Consider the following 26,572-nt stretch of genomic DNA (forward strand, 5'->3'; position numbering starts at 1 on the left):
CCAGAGTACACAAAACCTTTCAACATCAGAACTCTAAGTGGCAACGTGTGTACTCGAGGTATTCTGAAGCCAGACACTTTGGGTAAATTTCAGATGTAGTTTTCTGTCTTGCTACCTATAGCCGTGATTCTGCAGGCATTCTGGACCTCACAGGATTGGGCCCAAGATTATGCCAGTGACAAATTTTCCCCAGCCAATCTAAACAGTCAAAGACTTTGGCTGGGAATTTGAAAGTCGATAAGAATTTGACACCTAACTCTCTTCGGCTCCTTTGTAAATCCCAGCCTTCCACAAGCTGTGGTGAAGTTATGAAACATGGGCATCGTTTTGGACTTACAAAGTTTGAAACTGAGGCACTGTCTGTACTGGGAACGGCTATTGGTGGCAGTCACCAGCAGGGCTGCACCAGTGAAAACCCCTAGTGCAGAGAGATCCAGCTAACACAAATCGCGATCTGCATCAGTGCAGAATACCCAGTTCCAAGCAGAGTAATCAGCACTGATGCAAATCGTATTTTACAGCAGTGTTGTGTGTCTACTCTAGGGGTCTGCAGCCATGGATGGCTGAAGTCCCTAGTATAGTTTAGCCCTGAGAATTCAATAGCCTAGTAGCGGAAAGTTTCTAATGAAACTGAACTGTAGTTTTAGACATCTAGGACCAAGTTTGCCACTGATGTCGTTGCCTACGTGGAGTCACACCAGGGATAAACTTATATTTTATCTGGTAGGTTTACAGAATGCCATCAAGAATCAATATCAACATAAACCCATGTGATATTTGCAGCACACACTCGATTGAAGAATGCTGCAAAAATGTAACAGAGAGAGAGCATCTTAAGCTGCTTTGCTATTTGAAGTGGAAGATGGGAAATGACTTGAAGTGATCCAAATTTGAAGGCTGATGAGTTTCTATTTCCATTAAGATTTCGTCCAGTGAGCCAACTCTTCCCTCTGCCTCCCACATAGAGGCACTCCGTTTCAGGACCACCTCCTTTGGATGAAGCTTGTGAAGTAAACTGCTGCAAGTTAGGGGTGAGGAAGGCCAAACCTTGGGGATTTTCATCAGGATATCAAATTCAAAAAATACAACTGCCCTTAAATATACACTGCCCAAATGAAAAACGCTTTAAGCCTGTTTATTAGAACTCACTAATCCCACCTCTGAAGTCTCTATTCTAAAACACAGTATGTTATTTTAATTGGTGATGTAGCCATCAGATCGATGACACAACCTGCACTTGCAAGACAAAGCACATATTTTTCGTCCCTACCTTCAACGATCAATTGGGGGCTCAACTGGATGTGGGTGCATTGGGAATCCTAGCTTCACAGTTGGTCATGCTCATCCACATGAGCACTGCCTTGGTGGAAGCTGTCTCAGTCGAATGCCACACTAAATTCATGCTCTGGCATAACTACTCCACTAACTTCAGTAAAGTTACCCGCAAGGGTAGGGTAGACAGGCTGAGCAACATGCAGTGGCAGGAGCCCTGAGGCTAGGTGGCAGAAGGGGAGAGGTTTGCCCATGTTTACTCTTAGCTCTTCCAGCACACACCATCGCAGCCTCGTGACGAGCATGAGTGCGTGCAAGGTGAGCGGAGCATGCACTACGACATAAAATGTGCCAGCTCCATAGGCCATCGAGACCTTGGATCTGCTTGGAGACACCCTACTACTGACTCCCACCCTCGGCATTTAGAGGTGAGCTAGGCCTGAGAGGGGATATGTGTTCATTTGATTTGGGCAGGGGGATGAGAAGGGCAGCATTCTTTTCTCCCCTACTCAATTGCTGCTCACAGCTGGGGGCTTTCTCTGACACACCATCCCACCCATTCTGTGCTCCCCCTGGGCTGGGCCTTCCCTTTGCCACTCCATGCTGCTACCACTGAGTGCTAGGGAGCATCTTCAGCCGCCATCCAGATGCTGCCTGCTGTTTCACCTCCTTGTCCTTGTATCTCCTACCTACTCATTTCTTAGGCTCAGCTATGCATCAATTCCACTTAGCATACATCTTTGGCTATTTAAATGTAAACTTATCTACATAAAACATACACATGGCCAAGTTCATGCGCGATCGTAAAAGCAGTACTTAGTCCGTTATCTTCGCTAATTGAGCAGCTTCTGTACGGATCACAAACAGTGCCCAGTTCAGCCAGACCTAGAAAGGCAAGGGCAGAACAAAATGGTGCATTATAAAAAAAGAAATATTGCTCAGAGTTAAGCACATATTAACATTGTGACCTCAAAGGAGTAAAACAAACAAAAAAAATAGATTAAGCTTACCTAATGTATCACATTTGTCGTGAGCTCTACAAATATCCTGTCTGAAAGCAGAACAGACTTGACGCTTTTAATTTTCATGTACACGCAAGTTACAGTACAAATGCAAAAATAAAAAAAATAATTCAAAAGCAATTCTTGGTTCTCCAGCTGACATTCTCAAACTGGTTTTGTCACACAAGCTGTCAGTGAACTGAACAAGAGATCTGATTCAATTGCCTATTTAAGTCAAATAGAGTTTAACCAATTTCCTTCAATGGCATTAGGATCAGGTCCTGGATACTACAATCATTCTAAGTTGCATTTAACAGAGGGATAAATATTTACCACACTTCTTTCCATTGCTACACTATTTCCACAGTTGCAATCCAAACACTTATTGCCATTACTGCGCTACCCCAAATCAATTATTTCTGACAATCACATGCATTATAAATTAATCATTTCCAACTGTGATACTCAAATGGCTACATTATTAATGAGAAAACTTAATATACCTGGTAACAAGTACAGCAGTATCATGTTTGGGTAGATTGTTTTCTTCAGGGTGGTTCTGAGAATGCTGCCATTGGCAAAAGTTTTTTAATGTTGTCTGGGCATTATAAGATATTGAAGGACCATCCTAGCCATAAAAAATATATATACAAAAATGTGTATTTTAGTTATTTATCTCAGTGCTCACTCCCTGTGGCAAATGCAAAGAGGAAAAAATACTTTCATTACCTGTTCATTATGTATCACGACTAATTTCACAATAACAATATTAATTAAATTTCCAATACTTGGATCTTTATAGATAGAGGCTACCTGCATCAAAGAGAAATGTTCAGAGTTAATGCTAGCTTCAAACAAAGAATTAAAGCAATACAAATTTGTCTTCTGTTCTCTGAACAAGTGGAAAGTGGCAGCTCTTCACTCTCTCACTAGGTTTTGTTGTAGAATTTTAGCTAAATGATCTAATCATGATCATCATCTCAGCGCAAAACCTTGAGAGATTTAGCAACACCTTGAGCATTGTTTTAAAATTAAAAGGAAAACCTTGTGTGCCAGAATCACAAAATTTTCTTCTGGACCCAATCTTCAGTTTTGCACACATATATCATCACCCAATTACAAGGCCACATTCTGTCCTCAGATACACATCTGCAACTATCGCTAGCTAAGATTTTCAAAAGCGACTAGTGATTTCAAATGCTTCAATTTCTGGGGTGCCCAACTCAAGATGACTTAAACATTAAGTGCCTGCTCTCTGAAAATCCAGCCCTTCTAAATAAGTCTCAAATTGGACACCCAAAATCACTAGTCACACTTGGCCATTCTCTTCCTGTAAATAATACTTTATGAAGTTTGTACATTTTGCGGGGAGACCAGGAGGGTGTGCAGAGATTTTCACCAGATAACCTTTGTACATTTTTTGCTAAGCCTTACACTTAAGTGTGTTTTTATCTATATTATACTCTACTTTTCCATGGATAACATTTGGGGTGGCGGTGGTTGATGGGAGGTAATGAGAATAGAATTTGACCCACAGAAATCAGAGATGGAAAAATCCAAATGGATCTAGTCACTGCTTAGGGCTGGTCCAGGAATGTTTTCCATCGGATATTTACTAGCGCTTTTAAATAAATGGGAGGTCTGTATCCAAAATAACTGCAGCTTTTGGCATAGTCATCTAGAGACTCGTATCCCCCTTCTCAAAGGACCTTTCTAACAACATTCTATTTTCTATATCGCTGTCTGTAAGTCTTTGGGGGAACTTAAAATTGATGATTTTTTTTGAAAGCTCATCTCTGGAAAGCACAGCATAAATTACCCAAGTGACTATCAAATGCATTTCCACGCTGTTCAATGTCCCATGCACCAAAGAAGAGAGTCACTGAACATTAGGCAGCAAGAGGAAACCTGTTGCTATGTTGAAAAAAAGCCTTTGTTCTGAGAAACAAGGGCACTAAGTAAATACTGACCCTAAACATGCTCTTACTATCAATCTCCTCTACTGACAGATAGTGGTAGTGTCTTTTGAGCCACAGGATCTGGACTCCAGTGCGCATCTGATTTAGGGAACGTGGAGTTCAGTAATCCAGAATATGCTACCCATAGCATCAGCTCACACGGCTCTCTGCTTCAGTGCTGAGGGTAGAGATTAGCACTTGGCAGGAACAGAAAGCTCATAGCTGATCAGTGAGCTCAGCACAAAGATCCAGTGGCATTTGGAACCATTGAGCCTGTGTAATCCACACACCTTCTGGGTGTGGTGTTCTGTCCCATCTAGTGGCACCGAGACCACTTAGAGAGAGAGATTAATGAGTTTGCTCTACAGCCTTAGCTAACAGCCAATTGGCTTTTAGCTTATGTGATAGAGGCTCATGCACTAAACTCCAGGACCCAGGTTCGATCCCGCCCACCGATGACCGGGGTCTGTCAGCATTACACTTGCCCTTGAGAGTGAAAGCTTGGGGTGAGAAAGCTAAGGAAGATGCCAGTACAACCACCCTACCGCTGCAACCAAGGCAAGACTTGCCACTGGGACTCCTAGCACCATAATGGAAAGTCAACTGATACTACTACTCTTCATGAGCTTTAAGCAGCAAAGAAAATTGGGTAACAACTCAATCTCTAAATCCTAGCATGTAGAAAGGGGGAGGGGATCTACGCTCCTGACTGTGTATGCTGGGAAGCCACATGCAGCAAGATTCCCATTCAGCTTGTATGTCACATGGGCCTGAGTGGGAAGGAGACTAGATCCCAAGGACAGTAGCACTAGCCTGTGGTAACCCCACTGCTGGAGACTTGAGGAACTGAAGGAGTGAGCCCCAGGAATAGTTAATTTATGTGGTGGACCCAGGGATGAAGAACCCCTCCAATGGGACTGGAAGAGTCTCTTGTGGGTTCCGACATTTTCGAGACATGACTGAAGTTTTGTCGATCTGAACCACATTCCATCTTTACCTAATCCTGACTTTAGTGCACTACTTGATGTACACAAGCTATGAGTATCGCACCATCTTGGGATGGGGTGAGTAAAGTCTTCCTCTATTTTGATACTTACTATTGACATTAATGTTAAGATATAGTGTTGCAGATTAACTCCATGGTAGGCAACCATTCTACTGTCTGCCACCACCATGACTTCCACAAATCGAGGATAGGAGAGGAATCGCTTTGTTCTTCGGTGTGTCTTGTCATCACTTGTGTTCTCAGTCTTCTTGTTATAAGTAGAAAATTGATTTCCTGCTATGCTATGTTTTAATACCGCCACATCCGATAACAGACTACTTTCTTGCCATTGTCTTCTCCGGTTTTTCCTCTTGCTCTTTTTGTGACTATTTTCATGCCCTGTGGTTTAAAAAAAGATGGATTCCTGATTGAATACATTCAAAACCACATGATTTTCATGTTAGGAACACACTTCAGTTCATACAACAGCTAGTAGCCTGTCTTCTACACTCATTCAGATTTGTTCTAAGTAGCTATGCAAAACAAGGATTGCATGGAAAGCCACAGTTTAGCAAAGCACTTAAATATGTTCTTAACTTTAAAGACATGAGTAGTCCTATTGAAGTCAATGATGCTAAAAGTAAGATGTGTTTAAATGTGTTGCTGGAACAGGACCAGAGTTATCCTGTATGTAGGAAGAATTCAAAAATCAGCTAATGTTGTTATATTTGTATCCAGGAATTTTAACTGTTCTGTCTGCATATAGATTCCATGTGTGTCCAATGTAGCTATTAACCCACATAAGAGATTAAGGGCTAAATCCTGCCTCTCTTACTCTGGCACAATTGAAGGATGGAATAAGGACTGCCAGATTTGGGCCCCAATGAGTGAAGCAATTACATATGATTCATTTCTGCCTGTAACAATAGCATGGCTGTGCTTCAAATATTTTTTTTCCCCTCTTATTATTCCGTGCCACCAAAATGGTAAAGGTCATCTAATAACACAGCTGCCACTGACTAAAGAATAGAACACAGGAAGTTTCACATATACTGCTTTTGATATTCAATTAGGCAAAACATAAAAAGGACCTGGAAAGTATGTTAAAAGCTGATACGAAGATGACAGAGTGAGGCGGGTGCATGTGCAAAAAACACATATGGAACATGTACAATTAAGATTCCCCCTCTGATTAGTACGTAATTAAGCATTATTTAAGTGTAAGAGCAAAATCACTGGTATTTGATGCCACTTAAGTTTTAATCAGCTCATCAGAGGAAGTAGCTAATTGAATGTGATTCATCCAAGAAAAACAGCTCAGTCCTGCTAAGTAACATAAAGCCAAATCAGCACTGTTCATCTAACGGCCTACAGACCTCTTAGTCTTTGCAGCTTTCCTTAATTTCATCATGCTGATGAAAAATATCCAAATTCCTTATCTGACCCACTGAGAAGGGTACAGGAAGCAGAATATTAGGGAACAAAGGAACGCTTAGAGTGCAAACAAGATTTCAACGATAGGGAACTTCTTGGCTATTTGACATGTGCAGTTTCCTTTTCAGATGTTTTAGTAATAATTTCCAAAGCACCGATTTTAAAATGTTAATAAATAGCAGCAGCCAGCTGAGTGTATGGCCCAATGACTGTTCAACTGAGAACTGTTAATTTGCCTCCTCCATGTCAATATACAACATTCTAAAATTAAATGCTACCTACCGTAACCCATATGAACTCCAACCACCTTTCCTTATGTTTGGTGTGGACTACCTTATGACAGCTAACAATCCGCACATAACAGCTATTTGAATAAGAAGCCTGAAAAAACCCATAGCATTCATATATAACTGGCAAAAAGAAAAGGAGTACTTGTGGCACCTTAGAGACTAACAAATTTATTAGAGCATAAGCTTTCGTGAGCTACAGCTCACTTCATTGGATGCAGACTAACACGGCTGCTACTCTGAAACCATATATAACTGGGTTACTCTAGTTATCCTGCACTAAGCAGTGCTGTTAAACTGGGCACGATTCTGCTCTCATGCTAAAATAAATTCACAGGCAGCACTGGCACACCCCTGATTTACACCAGTATAAATCAGTGCAGAAGCAGGGGAGATGGATCAGCGTTCATGTCGCACTGCCTGTCAGTACCTGGCCCAGGCCAGGGAAACTAATGATCCAACTAACGCACCAAATTCGGTGATGAATCCTGGTTACATGCCACCCTCATCTGCTAAGAATGGCCAACTATACCTATACGTAATCCCCTTTTCTTTTCTAGGTTTCAGCCAAAAACCTTACAGCTGTAATTGCTGCAGCTGTTTCTACTTGCTGTGAATTGATATGGAAACATTCCCAGCCTAGGGAGCAGTATACAGGCTTGACGGACTGCAAACGAATAATTGCTATTTGGGCATCCTCGAGGGAGTGCAGGAAGTTGTTAACCATGCTCTCCAGCTGTTCTGAAACCAGTTTGGAAGCTTGCATTAAGGACAGACATTCCTGCAGGTACACACATACCCCTTAGAGTTGGAAGCTCTGGGCTAATCAGCAGTGAATTTTCTTGCCAGGGTTACAAAACTGGCAGCCAAGTTGAGCAGCAGTTGGATCAGGGGTGGGCAAACTACAGCCTGTGGGCCAGATCTGGCCCGCCAGCCGTTTTAATCAGGCCCTCGAGTTCCCGTTCCGGAGCAGGGTCTGGGGCTTGCCCCACTCCAATGCTCCAGCTGGGAAGCAGAGTCAGGGGTCTCTTCACGTGGCTCCCGGAAGCAGTGGCATGGCCCCCCTCCGACTTCTACATGTATGGGCAGCCAGGGTGCTCCCTTCTGCACATGGTCCCCTCCCAAGCGCTACCCATCCCCCCAGCTCCCATTGGCCAGGAACCATGGCCAATGGGAGCTGCAAGGGCGGTGCCTGTGGACTGAGCAGCATGCAGAGCCACCTGGCTGTGCAGGAGCTGGAGAAGTGACATGCCGCTGCTTCTGGGAGCTGCTTGAGGTAAGCACCTCCCAGAGCTGCACTCCTGAGCCTCACCCTTTACCCCAACCCCCTGCCCCAGCCATGATCCCCCTCCTGCTCTCCGAACCCCTCGGTCCCAGCCTGAAGCATCCTCCTACAGTCCAAACTTCTCATCCCCAGTCAGATCCCTCCCCTCTCCCCCCCCGCACCCTATCCCGCCATACAATTTCTATTCCCAGATGTGGCCCTCGGGCCAAAAAGTTTGCCCAGCCCTGCAGGGAGAAGACAGCACTGACAGGTGTAACCCAGACTGAATGTGTGAGTTGGTTCACAATATGGTTTCCTGTGATTTTACAGGTTAGCTGGACCTTACTGGTCTGCAGCATTTCTGTGTTACGGTTCTGCAAGGACCTTAGATCCAAGAAGGAGAAGAAGTGACAGGGGATGGATCACTTGATGATTATCTGTTCTGCTCATTCCCTCTGGGTCACCTGGCACTGGCGGAAAACAGGATACTGGACTAGATGGACCCTTGGTCTGACCCAGTCGGGCCATTTTTATGTTCTGTGTTAAGTTAAGTTTTATGTTAAGTAATTTTTTTTAATATAACAATGAGTTACAGTTAAGGGGATAGGGAAGTTTGGTACTTGCTGCCTTATTCTTGTTATTAGAAGATGCAAGCTTAGAAGTAAGTGAGTAGGGCAGTTGTATTTGTGAGACTATATAGAGGGCAGGGGACGGTTGGAAGAGTTCATTTTTATAATTTGGATGGAAAATATCAATACTGATTTTAAAGCTTTTTTATTTATATCAATTTAAATGTTCACAATTGTGCAAAATTATGGGTTGTAAGGATTTGTTTTATTTTTATCTATTTTAAGCATTCACAGTTGCAGGAGCATATGGGGCAAGGGGTCAGACAAATTATTTAATGATAGAGGAGGCTGAGATTCAAAAAGTTAGAGCTTTATATCTGTTCAAACACAAATTGTCAAATACACACAGTAAATAGCCTTAAAATCAATCTCTCATACTTTCTCAAGCAGCATTTTAATTGCTTTACCGATCTGTAAATTTCTATTATCAATGGAAACATTTTGTCATTGGTGTGTGTGTGTGTTTGGTGAAATCGTTGTTTACTGACATTTACGGCTATACTGCTGATCCTTCCATGTCTCTCTCTATAGGCGCACCAGAAAAGCACCGGTCAGTCATATTTACACACTGGGTATTCCAATCTCGTTACTGAGGACTTGTCTTCACACACAGTGCTGCAGCTGCCCAGCTGTGGTGCTTAGTGAAGATGTTACTATGCCAACAAGAGAGTTTCTCCCATCAGCATAGCTAATCCACCTACACAAGAGGCGTTAGCTATGTTGATTGGAAAAGTCCTTCCATCGACATAGTGCTGTCTGCATTGGGGGGTTCATAGAATCATAGACTTTAAGGTCAGAAGGGACCATTATGATCGTCTAGTGTGACCTCTGGCACAACGCAGGCCACAGAATCTCACCCACCCACTCCTGTAACAAACCCCTGACCTATGTCTGAACTACTGAAGTCCTCAAATCGTGGTTTAAAGACTTCAAAGTCAGAAAATCCTCCAGAAAGCGACCCATGTCCCATGCTACAGAGAAAGGCGAAAAACCCCCAGGGCCTCTGCCAATCTGCCCTGGAGAAAAATTCCTTCCCAGCCCCAAATATGGCAATCAGCTAAACCCTGGGCATGTGGGCAAGACCCACCAGCCAGACATAAAGGAAAGAATTCTCTGTAGTAACTCAGATCCCACCCCATCTAACATCCCATCACAGGCCATTGGGCATATTTACCGCTTATAGTCAAAGATCAATTAATTGCCAAAATTAGGCTATCCCATCATACCATCCCCTCCATAAATTTATCAAGCTTAGTCCTGAAGCCAGATATGTCTTTTGTACACCTTGGAAGGCTGCTCCAGAACTTCACTCCTCTGATGGTTAGAAACCTTCGTCTAATTTCAAGTCTAAACTTCCTGATGGCCAGTTTATATCCATTTGTTCTTGTGTCCACACTGGTACAGAGCTTAAATAATTTCTCTACCTCTCCAGTATTTATCCCTCTGATATATTTAGAGAGAGCAATCATATCTCCCACAGCCTTCTTTTGGTTAGGCTAAACAAGCCAAGCTCTATGAGTCTCCTTTCATAAGACAGGTTTCAGAGTAACAGCCGTGTTAGTCTGTATCCGCAAAAAGAAAAGGAGTACTTGTGGCACCCTAGAGACTAACAAATTTGAGCGTAAGCTTTCATGAGCTACAGCTCACTTCATTGGATGTAGCTCACGAAAGCTTATGTTCAAATAAATTTGTTAGTCTCTAAGGTGCCACAAGTACTCCTTTTCTTTTTGTTTCATAAGACAGGTTTTCCATTCCTCAGATCATCCTAGTAGCCCTTCTCTGTACCTGTTCCAGTTTGAATTCATCCTTCTTAAACATGGGAGACCAGAACTGCACACAATATTCCAGTCTCACCAGCGCCTTGTATAACGGTACTAACACTTCCTTATCTCTACTGGAAATATCTTGCCTGATGCATCCCAAGACCGCATTAGCTTTTTCATGGCCATATCACATTGCCAGCTCATAATTATGAGCTAATAATTCCCCATGTGGAACTGTATTAAATGCCTTACTGAAATCTAGGTAAATTAGATACACTGCATTTCCTTTGTCTAAAAAATCTGTTACCTTCTCAAAGAAGGAGATCAGGTTGGTTTGGCATGATCTACCTTTTGTAAAACCATATTATATTTTGTCCCAATTACCATTGACCTCAATGTCCCTAACTACTTTCTCCTTCAAAATTTTTTCCAAGACCTTCCATACTACAGATGTCAAACTAACAGGCCTGTAGTTACCCGGATCACTTTTTTTTTCCTTTCTTAAAAATGGGAACTTTGTTAGCAATTCTCCAGTCATATGGTAGAACCCCTGAGTTTACAGATTCATTAAAAATTCTTGCTAATGGGCTTGCAATTTCATGTGCCAATTCCTTTAATATTCTTGGATGAAGATTATCTGGGCCCCTGATTTAGTCCCAGAAGCTGTTCGAGTTTAACTTCTATCTCAGATGTGGTAATATCTACCTCCATATCCTCATTACCATTTGTCATCCTACCATTATCCCTAAGCTCCTCATTAAAGACTGAGGCAAAGTATTTGTTTAGATATTGGGCCATGCCTAGATTATTCTTAACCTCCACTCCATCCTCAGTGTTTAGCGGTCCCACTTCTTCTTTCTTTGTTTTATTCTTATTTATATGACTATAGAACCTTTTACGATTGGTTTTAATTCCCTTTGCAAGGTCCAACTCTACATGGCTTTTGGTCTTTCTCATTTTATCCCTACATGTTCTGACCTTGCACTTTTCACTATTAAATTTCATCCTATTACTATTACTCCAATTTACAAGGTAGCTTTCCTTGCTGATCCCTCCCATTTTCCACTCCTTGTAGGCTTTCTGCTTTTTCTTAATCAGAAAGTCAGTGTAACTACCCCTTACTCAAAGGTCAGTGAACTACCCCTGAGCAACATAATTATACTGACATATGTTTATAGTATAGACCTGGCCCAACAAAATAAGCACAGTCTGGCAGGACAGCAACTGATTTAAAACCACTCATGTACTTTGACAACAATGAGCTGTTATCTTAACCCAGCCAGAAATGGGACACTTTGTATAAGAAAAAAAGAAAAAAAAAAGAAATACTAACTGTAATATACTGCTCTCAAGCCACGCATAAAACTTCCAACAGCAATTGTGCATGCAGATTGAGAATGCCATACGGGCCTAAAGCTGTTGATATCTACCTTGTCACCATTAAGATGGTCACCAAAGGATAGAAATGTTGCATACCTCTTGAATAGATCTACATACTGCAGGCTAATTAAGCAGAAGTGAAAAACTCAGACATCACCCAGAACACCATAAATTAACAGTGTGGGTACAATAAAGGATATTACCTTACCCATCTTGTCTCTCTAATACCCTGGAACCAACTCTGCAAAATGTAACTTAACCATGGCAAGCTTACTCTGATAACACAGAAAGCAATGAAAAACTCTTATATTTTGAGCTATAGGAAGAGTGTAATGTTTTGCATTTGTCTACCACAGTTGATATATCAACAGAGAACAGGAAGCAAAATATTTGTTTGGCAATCTCTCAATTCCTTGCAATGACTGGAAAGCACTTACGTACACATGACAGTAATTAGATGGGTTTAAGGAACAAGACATTGGCTTATTCACAATAAAATCCAAGTCCCAATGATGAGATGGATTTTCAAGTGCCTGGCATTTAAAGCCAAGCCACCACTAGATTAATAATTCAAGAATGAACGAAGCTATCCTTTGTACAGCTTCAACAGTTGATATTCATTTAAACGTGGTCAAAGAACTAGTCTAACAATTTCCTAACATTGGCTCTTTAAACCACGTCTGTTTCTGATATAAATCTCCCCACTGTATTTTCCACTGAATGTATCCGATGAAGTGAGCTGTAGCTCACGAAAGCTTATGCTCAAATAAATTTGTTAGTCTCTAAGGTGCCACAAGTACTCCTTTTCTGTTTTTAATGATTACTTTAATTTAGCAACCACCCAGTACAGCACTTGATGGATCTAAACTCTAACAATTAATTTTCATTTGCAACAGGAAGGAAGAAATGAAGCCAACAGAAGAATATAAAGACCCAATCCTGTAAATTTCATTCACACAAGCAAATGACATGGGCCTTGTACATTGTGCAGTCATTGATAGTGGTGCAAATTGGAAGTAAAATGCTACCATCCTGGTCTGGTAGCATTTTACATTTACTCTGCACTCAGTTTGGCCAAAGGTTGATTCAAAGACCATTGAAATTAAGTCAATGGGACTCTTTCCATTGAACTTAATGGACTTTGGACCAGTCCCAAAGGCAATGGAGAATCAGGCCCTATAGGAGTACTGCGACTGATTGCATTAGTAAGGGTGACAGGAGTAGACCCCGGGATTGCTTTTGAAGTAGTAACTATTGTTATGCTAAAATCAAAAATTAAAAGAGTGATCACTTGTCCCTAATGGCTCTAATCCTTTCCACTTCCACATTAACTTGCCCTTGGGACTAGAAAGCATTTTGCACAATTAAATAAGGCATGTGACAATGAAAGCAATTCCAGTTCAAGTTCATGAAAGCTGGAGTGGGAAGGGGGAAGGGAAGCAGCTTCTTAGCTAACAGTATTAAAATTCCCTCCCAGGTTTAAAAAAAAAAAAAAGTACTTTTAAACTAACTTATTATCAAATGCAATTTGAATACATAAACCAGGTGTTTTAGCACTTAAGACTTACTATTTGGTAGTTAGTCTATAAAGTCTCTGACCCAGCGAAGCAGATGCTAAAGCTATAGTTAGGAAGTTAATTATTGCACACTTTCATAAAGCTGAGCAAAATTTAACTGAGTTCCCTCAAGGCGGTTAAACACCTTGTGACCCGACTCCCTGGAACTGAAGTTGTTAGGGAGAGCTACAGGCAATTCACCCTTGCAGAATGGCTTTGTATATGTGGTTTGGTTTCAATATACAGGGCTGATCATGCTACCCACACTCGCATGAAGTCCCAGTAAAAACACTGGAAACACACCTGGGAGTACAGGCTATAGAATCCAACCCTGTTGTTAAAAGAAAAAGAGTACTTGTGGCACCTTAGAGACTAGCTCAAATAAATGTGTTAGTCTCTAAGGTGCCACAAGTACTCCTTTTATTTTTGCGAATACAGACTAACACGGCTGCTACTCTGAACCCTGTTGTTCTAACTCTCAATAGGAGCTGTAACTCCAATTACTACCAGTGACAATTATGCAACAAAAGGAGAATAGACCCTTACAGTGAACTTCAAAACAACACAGCAGTGTTTTAAACAGCCCTTGTATCCTCTTTTTATTTACCTCCCTTTAAAAACATCTAATTATTTCAGAGAGTCTTTTCACTGAAGGTCATGAAAGGTACTAATGAGAACAAAATTCCTGTCTCTGCCCAGTACACAGGTACAGTACACAGGTGGGGAGCAATAACACAAGCTTTGCAATATTGTGAATGCGCCTCAATCCTGACCTCATGGGGCCACTGCTAGGAGTGAGAGGAACAGTTCAGATTCCATGCCAGCAGATTCCTTTGCCTCTCTGAGGCTGCTAACAGGGGATGAATTTTTGATTGAGGTTTCTGTGATGTGGATACCAGAATTAGAGGGAGACCCAGCCTTTCATATCACAAACACAAGCATCGGCAACTGCCATCTTAGGAGGCATCTAAACCAGCCACCTATAGATGGAAGAGGCTATACTCCATTATTAACCCCCTGATCTAGCTATCCATCCACCCCAGATTTCAAGAAACATGGACACTTTTTTTTACTGTAATTTTTGAAGATTTCCTTTTGGATCTCCCGCAGCCCACTGAGAAATCACATGCATGGTGACAGAATAATAGCTGTATTTACAGGCGCGGTCTAGAAAATACAGTGTTTTCTGTATTTGGATTAAGCAAACTAAAAAATCGTATCTTATTCAAATGATGGGCATTCACTGAACTGTCACAGAAGACAAACTCAGATCTTTCCCTTTTAATAACATCAAGGCAAATTCTCTTTCTGTTACACAGCAGTGTAAATCTGGAGTTACTGTACTCAATGGATTTATTCCAGATTTACACCAACGTAACCAAGAGCAGAATTTAGTTTTGGTGATGGAAGTTTGTTACGCTGCTAGGATGACAGCCGGAGATGGAGGAGTGAAATAAGGGGGGAGGTGAGTGGCTTGCTTGGTAGCATATTCTGACAATCAAGCCTAAAGGCAGAATTAATGTTAACTCCACAGGATGTTAACTCTACTTCCATGACTATGGACCCAGAGAATTGTAAATTGCTAAAGTAGGATATAGAAAGCAGCATTTGTAGACTGGGGGGTGGGAGTGAAGAACAAAAATGAAATGGTAAATGAATAATCAAACCCAAACAAGAATACAATATGAAAAATAACATATTCTACGTTCGTTCATACATATGAGACCAAAATGATAATTGCCTGATTACTACTTGCACGGCAAACCAAAGAAAGTTCAAATACAAGTCAATCTGAGCTTGCTTAGCAGCGTATAGAGCTAAATTAGATCTAGAGTCTTTAACAGCAAAAGGATTCGCTAAAAATGTACAGATTTAACTTATAGCCTATGCGCAGACAAAAGTGTCATACAGCAAAACCATATAATACAGCACACCATTCACAGGCATGTTAAAGCTGGGCGGAGGACGGAAATCCCATTTCACAAAGGACTTGGAGATTTCAGCATTTGTCTTTATTCCGATTAGGAACAAAACCAGAAACTTTCTAAATTCTCCACAAAAGCAAAAATTCTGGAAAAAACAACAACTTTGTTTCGATTTCACCTTTTTTATAACATACGCAAGGATTTTGAAACAAAAAGTCGTTTCATACTGAAATATCGAACTGTGCTGTTTATTGAGATTCTGGGTACAGGACTAAGACTTCACGGCCCAAGTTCATCTCCTTGTTAATGGGGGTGGCTACTTTTGCCCCACTTGGAATTTTTCAGTCTCTGTACCTATATATTTTGCTGGGTGGCAAGACCAAGCAGTGCAATATTCTGACCATCAGAAACATCCAACCCAGAAGCAGCCGCCTCTACGGACAGTTGCCCTGCTGGTCCCGAATCCTGGGTTTTCTTCTTGAAACATATCAAGCATGTTAACAACTCAAAGCACAATAACATTTAATACCGCTTCTGCAAATGTTACACCTTCCCGTCTACGACGCTTGATTCCCATGCTATGAATTCTTACGCACTCAAGCGGATTGCTGCAGGCGGTGGGCTAACTGCCAGCTAAACCGGGAGGTGCGGGGGGCATATAGACCTTCACAATTGCCAAAAATCCCCCCCCACCCCTGACAGGGCAAATTTGCTGACATCCCTCTCCCCAACTAAAAGGCTCTACACCACATCCCTCCCCTCTATCTTTCCCTTTTCCAAATGTCTTGTATCTTCTCTCAAGCCCCTCCCTCAAGCCCACATCCCTTCCAAAGACCCTTGTGCCTATATCCCCATCAGCTCCTCTCCTCTCCAGGCTGTGCCCCCCTCCTCTCCTCACCAGACCCCCAGGTCTGAGTCACCTCCCACACTTCTCCTCTCTCCTACTGGAACCTCATTCATGGGAGGGGAAGGTGGACTGGGCTCAATCTTTCCGGGGGAGCCAGCTCAGGCCCCTCACCTGGGCCAGCTCAGCACTCGGAGCCAGTGGGCAGGCAAAGGAGGGAGCTCAGCCCAGCTGGCTCCTGAGAGCAGCCTGGTGCCCACCCAGCTGAGGTACAGAGCAGTGCCCAGTGGGCCCAGCTGCCTCCTCCAAGCCCAACCCGGCCCACCAGCAGAGACGCAATTGTTGAGCTGCACTATGATGCAGCCTCAGGCTGTTCCCTCAGCTGCTTCCCTCCCCTCCAGAAATTGTCTCCACCTGCCTAGTAAAATTAAGCTGCACAGATGCCATTCTACTATTCCACGACCCCTCTTCGTTCCCCCTCACTTGGCCCTGCTATTAACCAACTGGTTCCTTTGCATTTCCACTGGGAGCATGAGGAAGGGCCCATCCTCCCCGAATTTCTCCTCTTCCTGATACAGGCACCTTTTCCTGCCCTTCCTGGTGGGTTGAAGCTCTGCCATGCTGCCCGTCCGGGTCTTGCTCGGCTGAGCTGTCATTCCAATCTCGAGCCACAAGGAGGCAGCAGTGGGTGGGCTGAGCAGAGAAGAAGCCACGTGCCTGCTCAGGGACACAGAGGGCAGCTTGCAGTAGTAGGGTGGCTCCAGCAATCTAGGCTCCCAGGGGCCCAACGTCTGTCTGAGTGCGGGGCAGCAGGAGGTTGCAATCAGCAGGCAAATGGAGAGTGTCTGGGATTATAGGGGCACTCCTGCCAAAACTCATGAGTCAGGCCCTACACAGTCAGGGGGTTGGCTTAAAAATAATAAAGGTTGGAGTCTTTTTATAGACCTCCCAACAGTCCAGAGTTTCTCGGAACTGTCCCTCTTTTACCCTCATGTGGCCCTTGTCACAGTTGAAGCTGGGAACGTTTCCGGCATTCAGGCCACCTGGGCGGGGGCATTGTGAAAACGGGGCAGGTTGCACCAGACCCCCATTTGAGAGGGCTCCCAAACCCAGTGGTATTGCAACCTGGTGAATGGGGTCACAGCACCACTCAGGTTTGGTTCAGCTGCCCCTCTTTTTCTGCCTATGGAGGGGCAGCTGGGCCAAATTTGAATGACACTGCACCCTGCTTTAGCCACTAGAACCATTGGGAGGTATGTTTTTATTTGCCTTCTGGGTTCACGTCAGGCTTTTCTTCACAGCCACAAGGGCCAGAAGCTTACTTCTGTAAGAAAGGAAAGCTGAGATTGCCACCTAGTCACATGACTCCAGGAGCCGGGGCTTTAAACACAGAGCCAATATTGTGAGACTTACAACAATACTGCAAGCTAGAAACACAGAAGCAGAGATGGGAATGATTCCTCAGGGATGAGTGGGGTTGAGAGGGATGAGTAAAGTTGGGATGAGGAAAGATCCTGTGGGAAGAGACATAATCCTGAGATATGGAGGCAGGGGTAGAGGATCCTGGGAAAGGGGAGATTTGGACTCTAACAAGTCACATATAATCTCATTAACCTAAATCAGGTGTCTATTTAAAGATATTTCAATGGCATACAAGATTAATTTTCTCTTTCACACACACCTTTTCAATGTATCTGGTGGCTAGCCACAGCCTGAGGCACATCCTAAAGTTGAACACACCCCATCATAAAAATCTTACAATCAAATATTGTGATCCCAGTTTCCCATCGCACAAACACCGGTTTACAGTTTCTCCTACACAAAGGAAACGGAAGATCCTCTACCCTCTCCTATAACAGGGCCCCCACCTAGTCATCCCTCAGTTTGAGCCCCTCACCTATGGGACCCCAGACTCCCTATATGCTTGTGAGGAAATATGGGCTTTGCAGCAGGCCCATAAACTTTAGAAACCCAGGCTCCAGCAAACTCAGGAGGGGCAGTCACAGGCCCATGGGAATGCCTTGAGTGTAGCTACTCCTGCCCATATCAAGTGAGCGCTACCAGTAATCTCAGGGAGAGAGATTACAACAGAATGGATGATGGGAATGGAGGGTGCTCAGCACATTACAGGTGCTTAGCATCATCTAGGATCAGGTCCAAAATTAACCAAGGCTTAATTTTAACAGCAATCTGGTAGCGGAGGTCAGAGTACAAATGGCCCAGGAGGCTACGGTGACTCTCCAGTGTTATGTTCAGCAGGACAGACTGTTAAAAGCTACTTTGAAAGTGTAATGTATTACAAATTACTCATTAATGTATCTGAGAATCAGTGACATGTTACTGATTATTTCAGTGTCATGTGTGTCAGCTGCACGGCAAGACGTATTTTGTACCATGATTCTTGAGGCATCATCAAAAAAAGGACACATTTTTCAAGGAAAAAAAGAATCCACATAATATTAGGTCAACACAGTAATAGGTTACTTCTATGGACTAGGGTATAGAAACACTTATGGTGTAAAGTGATTGAACCCAACAGAGCTATGCGATATCAATGTGATAACCGTACATTCAACAGCCTTCACCTTTGGGAACTGCAGGCATTCATCTGGCCAGAAGTCTGGGAAGCGTCAGTGTCCTAGGAGATAATGACGACACTCGGCATGGCTGCAGCAAAAGCTGCCTCTCTATTGAAGAGATGAGCAAATAATTCACAGCTACTTTGGATTTCACCTTTTTCAAATGAGAAGTTTTCAAATGCTAGAGCTAGCGAATGTCTTCGGAACGTTTTTGTTTATTTTTTGGTGCTCTGGGAGTTAGCTATCCAAGTCAAGTGGTGACGTTTCTGATTGCTGAATCACTGTAGCTAAACAGCCAAGCAGGAATTTAGAATGTTAAGTCGAAATACGCGGGTCAGAATTTGGGACTTCACATTTGTGACACTTTTGCGTTCACTTTCAGGGGGCACTAGAACATTCTATGGTCGAGAGCGGCTCCTAACGAGCATTGGTGCACTTGGGGACTTGTAGGGTTGTGGAAATTGAGCAGAAAAGGTTGCAACATATCAGTATTTTCTCTCCTCCTCTTATCAATCCGTGTCTGCAGGGGGCCCTGCTGTAGCAAGTTCTGCCTGTTCTCAGGTTAGTGCAGGACAGAGGAGCCCTGAGCTGTGGGAGAACTGCTCTCATTTCTTACCACCATAATATGAATAGCAGAGCAGCCTTTTCCTGGCTCTTTTTCAAGATGGGGAGGACTCTGATCATGTTATCAATGTCGCACCAATGAGGTGAGTGCTGCTGTTTCATCTGAGAGTTTTGCCCTGGTGGATGCTTCTGCTTTAACAAATGTCATTACAGGACTAGCCCTCAACATGACTTGCGACTGCCATCCAAAACCCAGTGCAGCTATTTCCTAATCCCAAGGCAAATGAGTGGGAGGGGCCTATTATCCTAGCAATGAAAGTGGGGTGAGCAGCCAGTGCTCACATTTGATCCTTATTCCTACAAATGAGAAATAGCTTCTTATCTATTTCAGCCACAGCCTGAGTCTGTTATGCCAAACTGAAGGAAAATCGAGGTGTAGCCGGGAGAGTCTGTGCTAAAGTTTTTTTGTTTTTTAAATGTGAAGCTGGAAAGAAAACAGAAAAAGCATAATGAAAGGTCAGGTGGTAAGAGGACAGATATCAGAACACAATTGGGATGCGAAGGAGGAAAGAACAGAAACAGCTAGTTCAAAATATAACTTTTGCAAGGGGTTTGTAGTAAAAGCTGTAAGAAATGGACAAATTGGGACTAAATAATAAGCAAGAACAATATGGAGAAAACAAAACACAACAGAAAGGTAGAATTATAACAAAAAGCTCCAGACAAGCCGTAAAAGACCTGGAGCATGAATAGATAATACTAGCAAAAGATCAGAAATAAATTAACCAAAACTGACCAAAAACACACCTCAGGAGAGATATAAGAGAGAGAAGGAAAGAAAGGTAAGCAGCAAGAACCAGACAAAGATGAAAAGAAAACACCGGAGAGAAATAAAGAACCCTACAGCACAGAAGGGGTTGGCTTCCTAACCCTCACTTTCTGAAAGCAATAAATCATACAGGGAAGGGGAGAGGGATAGCTCAGTGGTTGGAGCATTGGCCTGCTAAACCCAGGGTTGTGAACTCAATCCTTGAGGGGGCCATTTAGGGATCTGGGGCAAAAAAATTGGGGCTTGGTCAGGGGGTTGGACTAGATGACCTCCTGAGGTCCCTTCCAACCCTGATATTCTATGAAATTAAAAATTTCAATAGAGGTAGTAGGCTGGAAGGGGAAAGCCACAGACATAAGCACAACTAATTAGTTTGTGTGATGTGAACAAGCATACAGGTGTGTTTGGAAAAAAATGAATATGTTAGAAGTCACATTCATCCAACCCTCTCTGGGAATGGAATGAGAGATGAACCGAAGTGGTTTATTTAGATACTGACTGTGAAGTAATACCCATAGCTGGACTAACTGAAGGCTGGATGTTTTTCTAAACAATATGCTCTAGTTCAACCAGAAGTTGTGGACTTGATGCAGAAATTATGGGTAAGGTTTCCCGGCCTGTGTCATGGACTAGTCAGTCATAGTGTGCTCCTCTCTGACCACGAAATCTATGAATCTACAGAACTCCTTCTCCTTAGGACCTGCGAGTGTACACAGGTGAGCGTACAGTTATCATCAAGTCCACTGGACGATCTCTCAAGTGATTATAATACTGATTCTCATTCCTTTCGACAGCAGCGACAGACCCTCCCTCCATTGAACTCAGGAAGCTCAGCTCTCTGCCTTCAATGGGCAGTCTCCTTTCTGGATTAAAATTACATTTTTTTAAGCTCTCAATCTCCACCTCGCTAATCAGGACCTAGGGGAGAGTTTTGTGGGAACACTCTGCTGGCATGAAGCCAGGAGAGCGAGCAGGGCTACCGCAGGCAGCGTGTCTAAGCAGCGCCCCCTAGTGGTATTTCAAATCCACCCTGGCCAAGTCTTCATTTTTTAAATGCTGTTCAAGCAAGTCTAGCTAGTTAGTTATTGTGCCAGAGCCTGTGTGGGTATAAATCAGTGGAGGAATCACGTCAGCAGGTCACCCCATGTTCAAGAAAGATGAATTTAAACGGGAACAGGCACAGCAAAGAGCCTGTAGAATGATCAGGGGAATGGCGGGCCTAATCTTAGGGGAGGAAAGTGGAAGAACTTGGCTTGTTTAGCAAAAAAAAAAAAAAAAAAAAAATCAGAGAGGATAGGATTGCTCTCTATAAATACATGGGGGTGGGGGAAGGGAGAGGGTAAATACCAGGGAGGGTGAAGGGCTACTTAAGCTAAAGGACAGCTTGGCACAAGAAAAAATGGATATAAATGGGCCATGAACAAATTCAGGCTGGAAATCAGAAGAAGGTTTCTAACCATCAGAGGAGCGAGGTTCTGGAAGCCTCCCGATAGGAGTTTTGGGGGCAACCAACTTTATTAGTTTTAATAGAGAGCTGGACAAAAATATATGAGTGCGACTGTAAGACAGGGTTGCTTGTGATGGTAGGAGGTAGCCCTGGGGCTCCCTTGCAGTTTATGTTTTATGCTCTGAAAGCTCATGCTTCAGGGTTTCAGCCAGTCACCTGCAGGGGTCAGGAAGGGATGTTTTCCCGTAGTGTACATGTTTTTAACTGCTTCCTCTGAAGCATCAGGAATGGCCACAGAGGGAGATGACATATTGGGTGGAATGGGCTCTGAGCTGGCATCAAGCATTCTCTCTCTCAGGGGCTTTGCTGATTGGTCCTTGCTCAGATGCTCAGAGTCTAATTGATCAACAAATGTGGGTCAGGAAGACATTTTTCCCCAGGTCAGCTTGGCAGTGACTTTGGGGGTTTTTCACTTTCCCCTGCAGCGTGTTGGTGCGGGTCACTTGCCAGGATTATCTGGGTAGATCTCATTTAATCATTTCCCTGACATTGTGGGTGTGTTGGACACTGGTGCCTCCTATTCTCTGGCAAAAGTCTAGTCTCCTGAAAGCTGTGATACTTCGGTCTCATTCTGGCTTTGGGGTTTAGCGTGCATGTGCTGGGAGGTGTTGCTGGCCTGTGATATACAGGAGGTCAGACTAGATCACCTTAAACTCTGGGACTCTATTGTGATGGCCGAAGGAAAGGAAGGGTTAGCGAGGGTACGAAGTCCTCCTCTTAACTCCCCAAACTACTCTGGCAAGACACAGAGAGAAGGATATGGGACAGGCCAACAGTGAAAGAACAAAGAGAAGCTGCTATTAACAGCATCATAACCCAGGACCTCAGCATAACTACAACAGCTCGCTATACTGAACAGCAAAGCCCTGGCAATAGTTTATTATAACACACATCATTAGTCCATTAACCTGTATGGCAGAAAAGTTACGTCATGTGGTCACAAGAGCCTATATTGTATTTATCTAAAAAGCATAAAACGCAGCTACTGTATAAGAAACTGCTAATTAAAATGTAGCAGAACCAAAAGACAAATATGCCTGCATTCCCTAGCTGATCCGATCAAGTGAAAACTAATAATAGTAATGATAAATGCTTCATGGAGATCACTGGAAATGAAAGCCCCTACTTTATCCATCAATCATACCTCAGGGGGAAAAACTTTTCGCAGACACTGACGGATGTCTACAACTACTTCCTTATGCTAAGAACACACTTGGAGCTGGGCTAAGCCAGGGATGGAGGTGGCTCAGGGAGCATATAGCAGGGGCCATGCAGACATTCTGGGTACAGTGCCCTCAGCTTGCCTGGGGGGAGGAAATTGTTTCTGGGCACAACAGCCTCTAAAAGAGAGAGATTTGACAAAGCCACAGTCCTGCAGAGGGGTCTGCCCACACAATGCTCATTGCAGGTTTGGGGTCTAAGTCTTTCCTGGGGTTGAATTTCCGCTTTGGGCGGATTTCCGGTTTCCCCATTAACTTGCAGCACAAATGGACTTTTCACATGTTGGCTGCAGCCACAGTATAAATTTAATGTCATCTACAGATCTCAGGTACAATGCAACTGAGCTCATAAATTCTAATGAGATCATTTCCTTTTCCCCTGGCTTATGTGAACCAGGCAGTTTGCCCAAAGGTGGCTCCAAACTGACTCCTAAAGATAAACTTGAGAAATGTTGCTGGGCTTCACATTTTCCCTGAAGCCATCTGAGCTACTCTCTTGCCTCTAGAGGTGATGGCGGTGGAAGAATATGGGTGAGCCAGTGGAGGGAAGTGCATATGGCTGTGCTTGCACTGCTATTTCAACATCCAGAGTTAACAAACAGCACCTGTCACCAGCACAAGATTCACTTAAAAACTGTTGAACCAGAAATGGGGGACGGGCAGAAACATGCTGCCGATTTTGGGTCCTTTGAACCTTATTATTTGGACAGAGCTTTAACTTATTGGGCTTCTCTTTTTCCAGACTGTGCGGAGCAATAAAGAACAATCAGCAAAGGAAAAGGGGAAGCACAGCAAATTAGCAGTGGACAGAAAAAGACCTGGATAATTAAGCAGAATAACACAGCGGGTTGATTTCTTGCAAAAGCTAGTGTAGCATGAACACCTGGCCTGAAACTATTAGATGTGTCAAAAGGCTGAACTATTTATGATCACTGCACAAAGGGAAAGACCCTAAATTGTTTTCAGGGCCTTTCTGTCTACCTTTGATTCAATGGGTTCCATGATCTGCGGTCCATTCCTCCAAGGGTTACTGGTGAATTGTGCCAGATTCCATGTTTCTTTCCAACTGTTCTGAGTCTCCTGCATCTGATCTCAAAGAAGGGAGCAGAAACAGCTGGAAGAGAGAAACCAGAGTGGCATAGTCCAGCAGCAACCCTTGGAAGAACAAACAATAAAAGCCTTGTGAGATGTACCATTATCCCCCCCAACGTGTGTACACGTGTGTGTACCACCATGCTTCCGTTACCATTAAACCTATCTTGGTCTTTGATCAGTGCCTTGGGACATCTCCTTGAATTACTCTGTCACATACCAGCTATAACTATATCGACTTACCTTTGAATGGCAAAACCACTGCCTACATCCTCTCTCCCTCAACGAGCCACAAGTGTAAAACACAATGTAAATTCTGTAGAGCACTAATACAATACAAATGCATCACAAAACAGCCCAAAGCAGATTTTCACTGTGTACACGCTAGTGCATACAAGCGGCCAGATTCCGCTGCTCTTACTCGCATCAAATCATACCTTTACTCCGTGAGTAACCCCACCTACTTGAAGAGTAACCATACCACTCAGCTCGAGTACGATTGGCAGATTCATGCCCACAGTGTTTAGGTTGCAATATACCATACAAGAGGCATCTGTAGATTTAGTACACCAAGGAGTGGCGCCCGAACATGGGGAGAAAACAGGAGACCCAAGAAGAAATTAATTAGTGAGAACATTAAGTAACCTCTGCCAAGTAAGAGGAATGGTTGGGAGAAGAGACTAGTCATTGCATTTTGGACCAATTCGGTAAGGAGAGATGGGGCCTAGAAAGACCATGATGGAAGGAATTATAGCAAGCAAGATGATGCAAGTTGAAAGCACAAATGAGTTTCAGTTGAAGTGCAGGAAAATTTGTGTATTTTGGAGCTTATGGTTAGGAGGGAAGAAAAGTATAGTGGTACAGACAAAGAAACCGTTTAAGAGAGGTGCACAAGAGCTCAGAGATGACTACTTTACCTCAGAGTAGGCATGACTGGGACCAACGGTGGCAATGGAAGTGGTAGAATTTGGCCTCAGGTTGACCTTCTGAAGTTAAAAGTCAAAGACAAGATGTACCTCACCTGAACAATAGCAGCAAATGATCCCCAAAGCAAAGAGCACCACACCTAGACATTCACAATAGCCCCTTTGCTGCACGTCCACAATTACTTCTAGCCCAAACAGTGCCAATATCCTCTCCCATATCACGGTAAATGGTTTATAATTCAGCAATGCAGAATCATGGAAGTTACTGTATGGGGAGTAGTCAAACGAATACCTGAAGTATCACAAGTGTGCCTTTCCCTTGGTGAGTCTTTTTGAGGTGCACTGTGTCTGTAGACCACGTGTGGCTTATTGTGCTCTTCTTCATACTCTTGTTCATCAGGCGACAGCAGCGGCTCTACAAAATAGTCCCCATCATGAGACCTGAATGTGCCTAGCTGAGAGTGAAGAGAGAGACAGGTGGTCAACTTCCAGTGGGAACATGCTAGAGACTAGGCCTACATATAAAATGGACATGGTAACATGCAGAAGTTTCTAGGGCATTTACACTTTCTAACCATGTTCAGACTGGCAAGCAACTCCTACACCTGCGGTGGCTGAAAGCTATGGGCCCAATTCTGCTACACTGAGTAGCACTTTATTCTGTACACTTTATTCCCATTAAAACCTGGGAGATTATTCATGGTGTAAGTTACTACTCACCAGGAGTAGACTTCAGCCCTGTGTGAAGAGAGGACACATATTAGATCCAGTTCTTCCTTGAGAGATGTTTGCAAAATTACTCCTGATCTCAATGGGAGATGCTGGAGTGCATCTTTGGGCAGAGGTGGGCCCTATTATGTTCTGCCCTCTCTGTTTCTCATACATAAAATATGCCAAGAACAACTCTGAGCAGAGACAAGCTGAGCATGGCATCCAGTAGCTTGAAGGAACTCACCTGGTGAAGATACTGCCCATGACAGGATATCAAAGCTTCTAGCCCACATGACTGTGGAGCAGGCCATGGGGAATGCCACTCCCAGGCAAAAGTACACCATCAGACAAAAAGGTAGAACTGTAGAACCATAAGTCTAGAAGGGATTCAAGGGTCAGCTAGTCTGAGCTCCTGCCAAGAGGCAGGTACTACAAGCGAACTGAGCACAATCCCAGTTCTGAGCATCAACTGCCAGCCACACAAAACACACGCACCCTGGCCTTCTGCAAAGCGCATCCACCTGCCTCTCCGGGGACAGCTGTGCTAGCGGCAGCCGGTCCGGGACCAAAAGGGGGCAGGCAGCAGCTGCACCCCATTCTCCCTGGGGAACCCCTTTAACTGGGAAGGCTGTTGGTGGAGGCTGCCCAGGAGATGGAAGGTATCAGCACAGTGCCCGAGAGCTTTGGACAAACTCCTGCCTTGGCCATTCTCCCACGGGTCACCCCCCGCCCCCCACAGCAAGGATGGATCAGGATCATCCTTGGACAGGGCTCCCTACTCATGGCTAAGCTCCCCCCCACCAGGCAAGTTGAGAGCACTGTACCCAGAATGTCTGCATGGCCCCT

At 43.7% G+C, this 26,572-nt stretch overlaps 1 protein-coding gene across 1 annotated transcript in view; it reads right to left on the reverse strand.

Moving 5' to 3' along the window:
• Positions 1 to 26,572, reverse strand: part of ADAMTS9 (ADAM metallopeptidase with thrombospondin type 1 motif 9) — a 135,957-nt gene that overhangs the window by 106,296 nt on the left and 3,089 nt on the right. The window contains 6 exon segments of the mRNA XM_038411003.2: positions 2,052 to 2,157; positions 2,283 to 2,323; positions 2,777 to 2,901; positions 3,003 to 3,086; positions 5,329 to 5,615; positions 25,308 to 25,470. Coding sequence (XP_038266931.1) covers positions 2,052 to 2,157; positions 2,283 to 2,323; positions 2,777 to 2,901; positions 3,003 to 3,086; positions 5,329 to 5,615; positions 25,308 to 25,470 — 806 coding nt within the window.

This window comes from Dermochelys coriacea, chromosome 7 (assembly GCF_009764565.3).
Source record: "Dermochelys coriacea isolate rDerCor1 chromosome 7, rDerCor1.pri.v4, whole genome shotgun sequence".
NCBI lineage: Eukaryota > Metazoa > Chordata > Testudines > Dermochelyidae > Dermochelys > Dermochelys coriacea.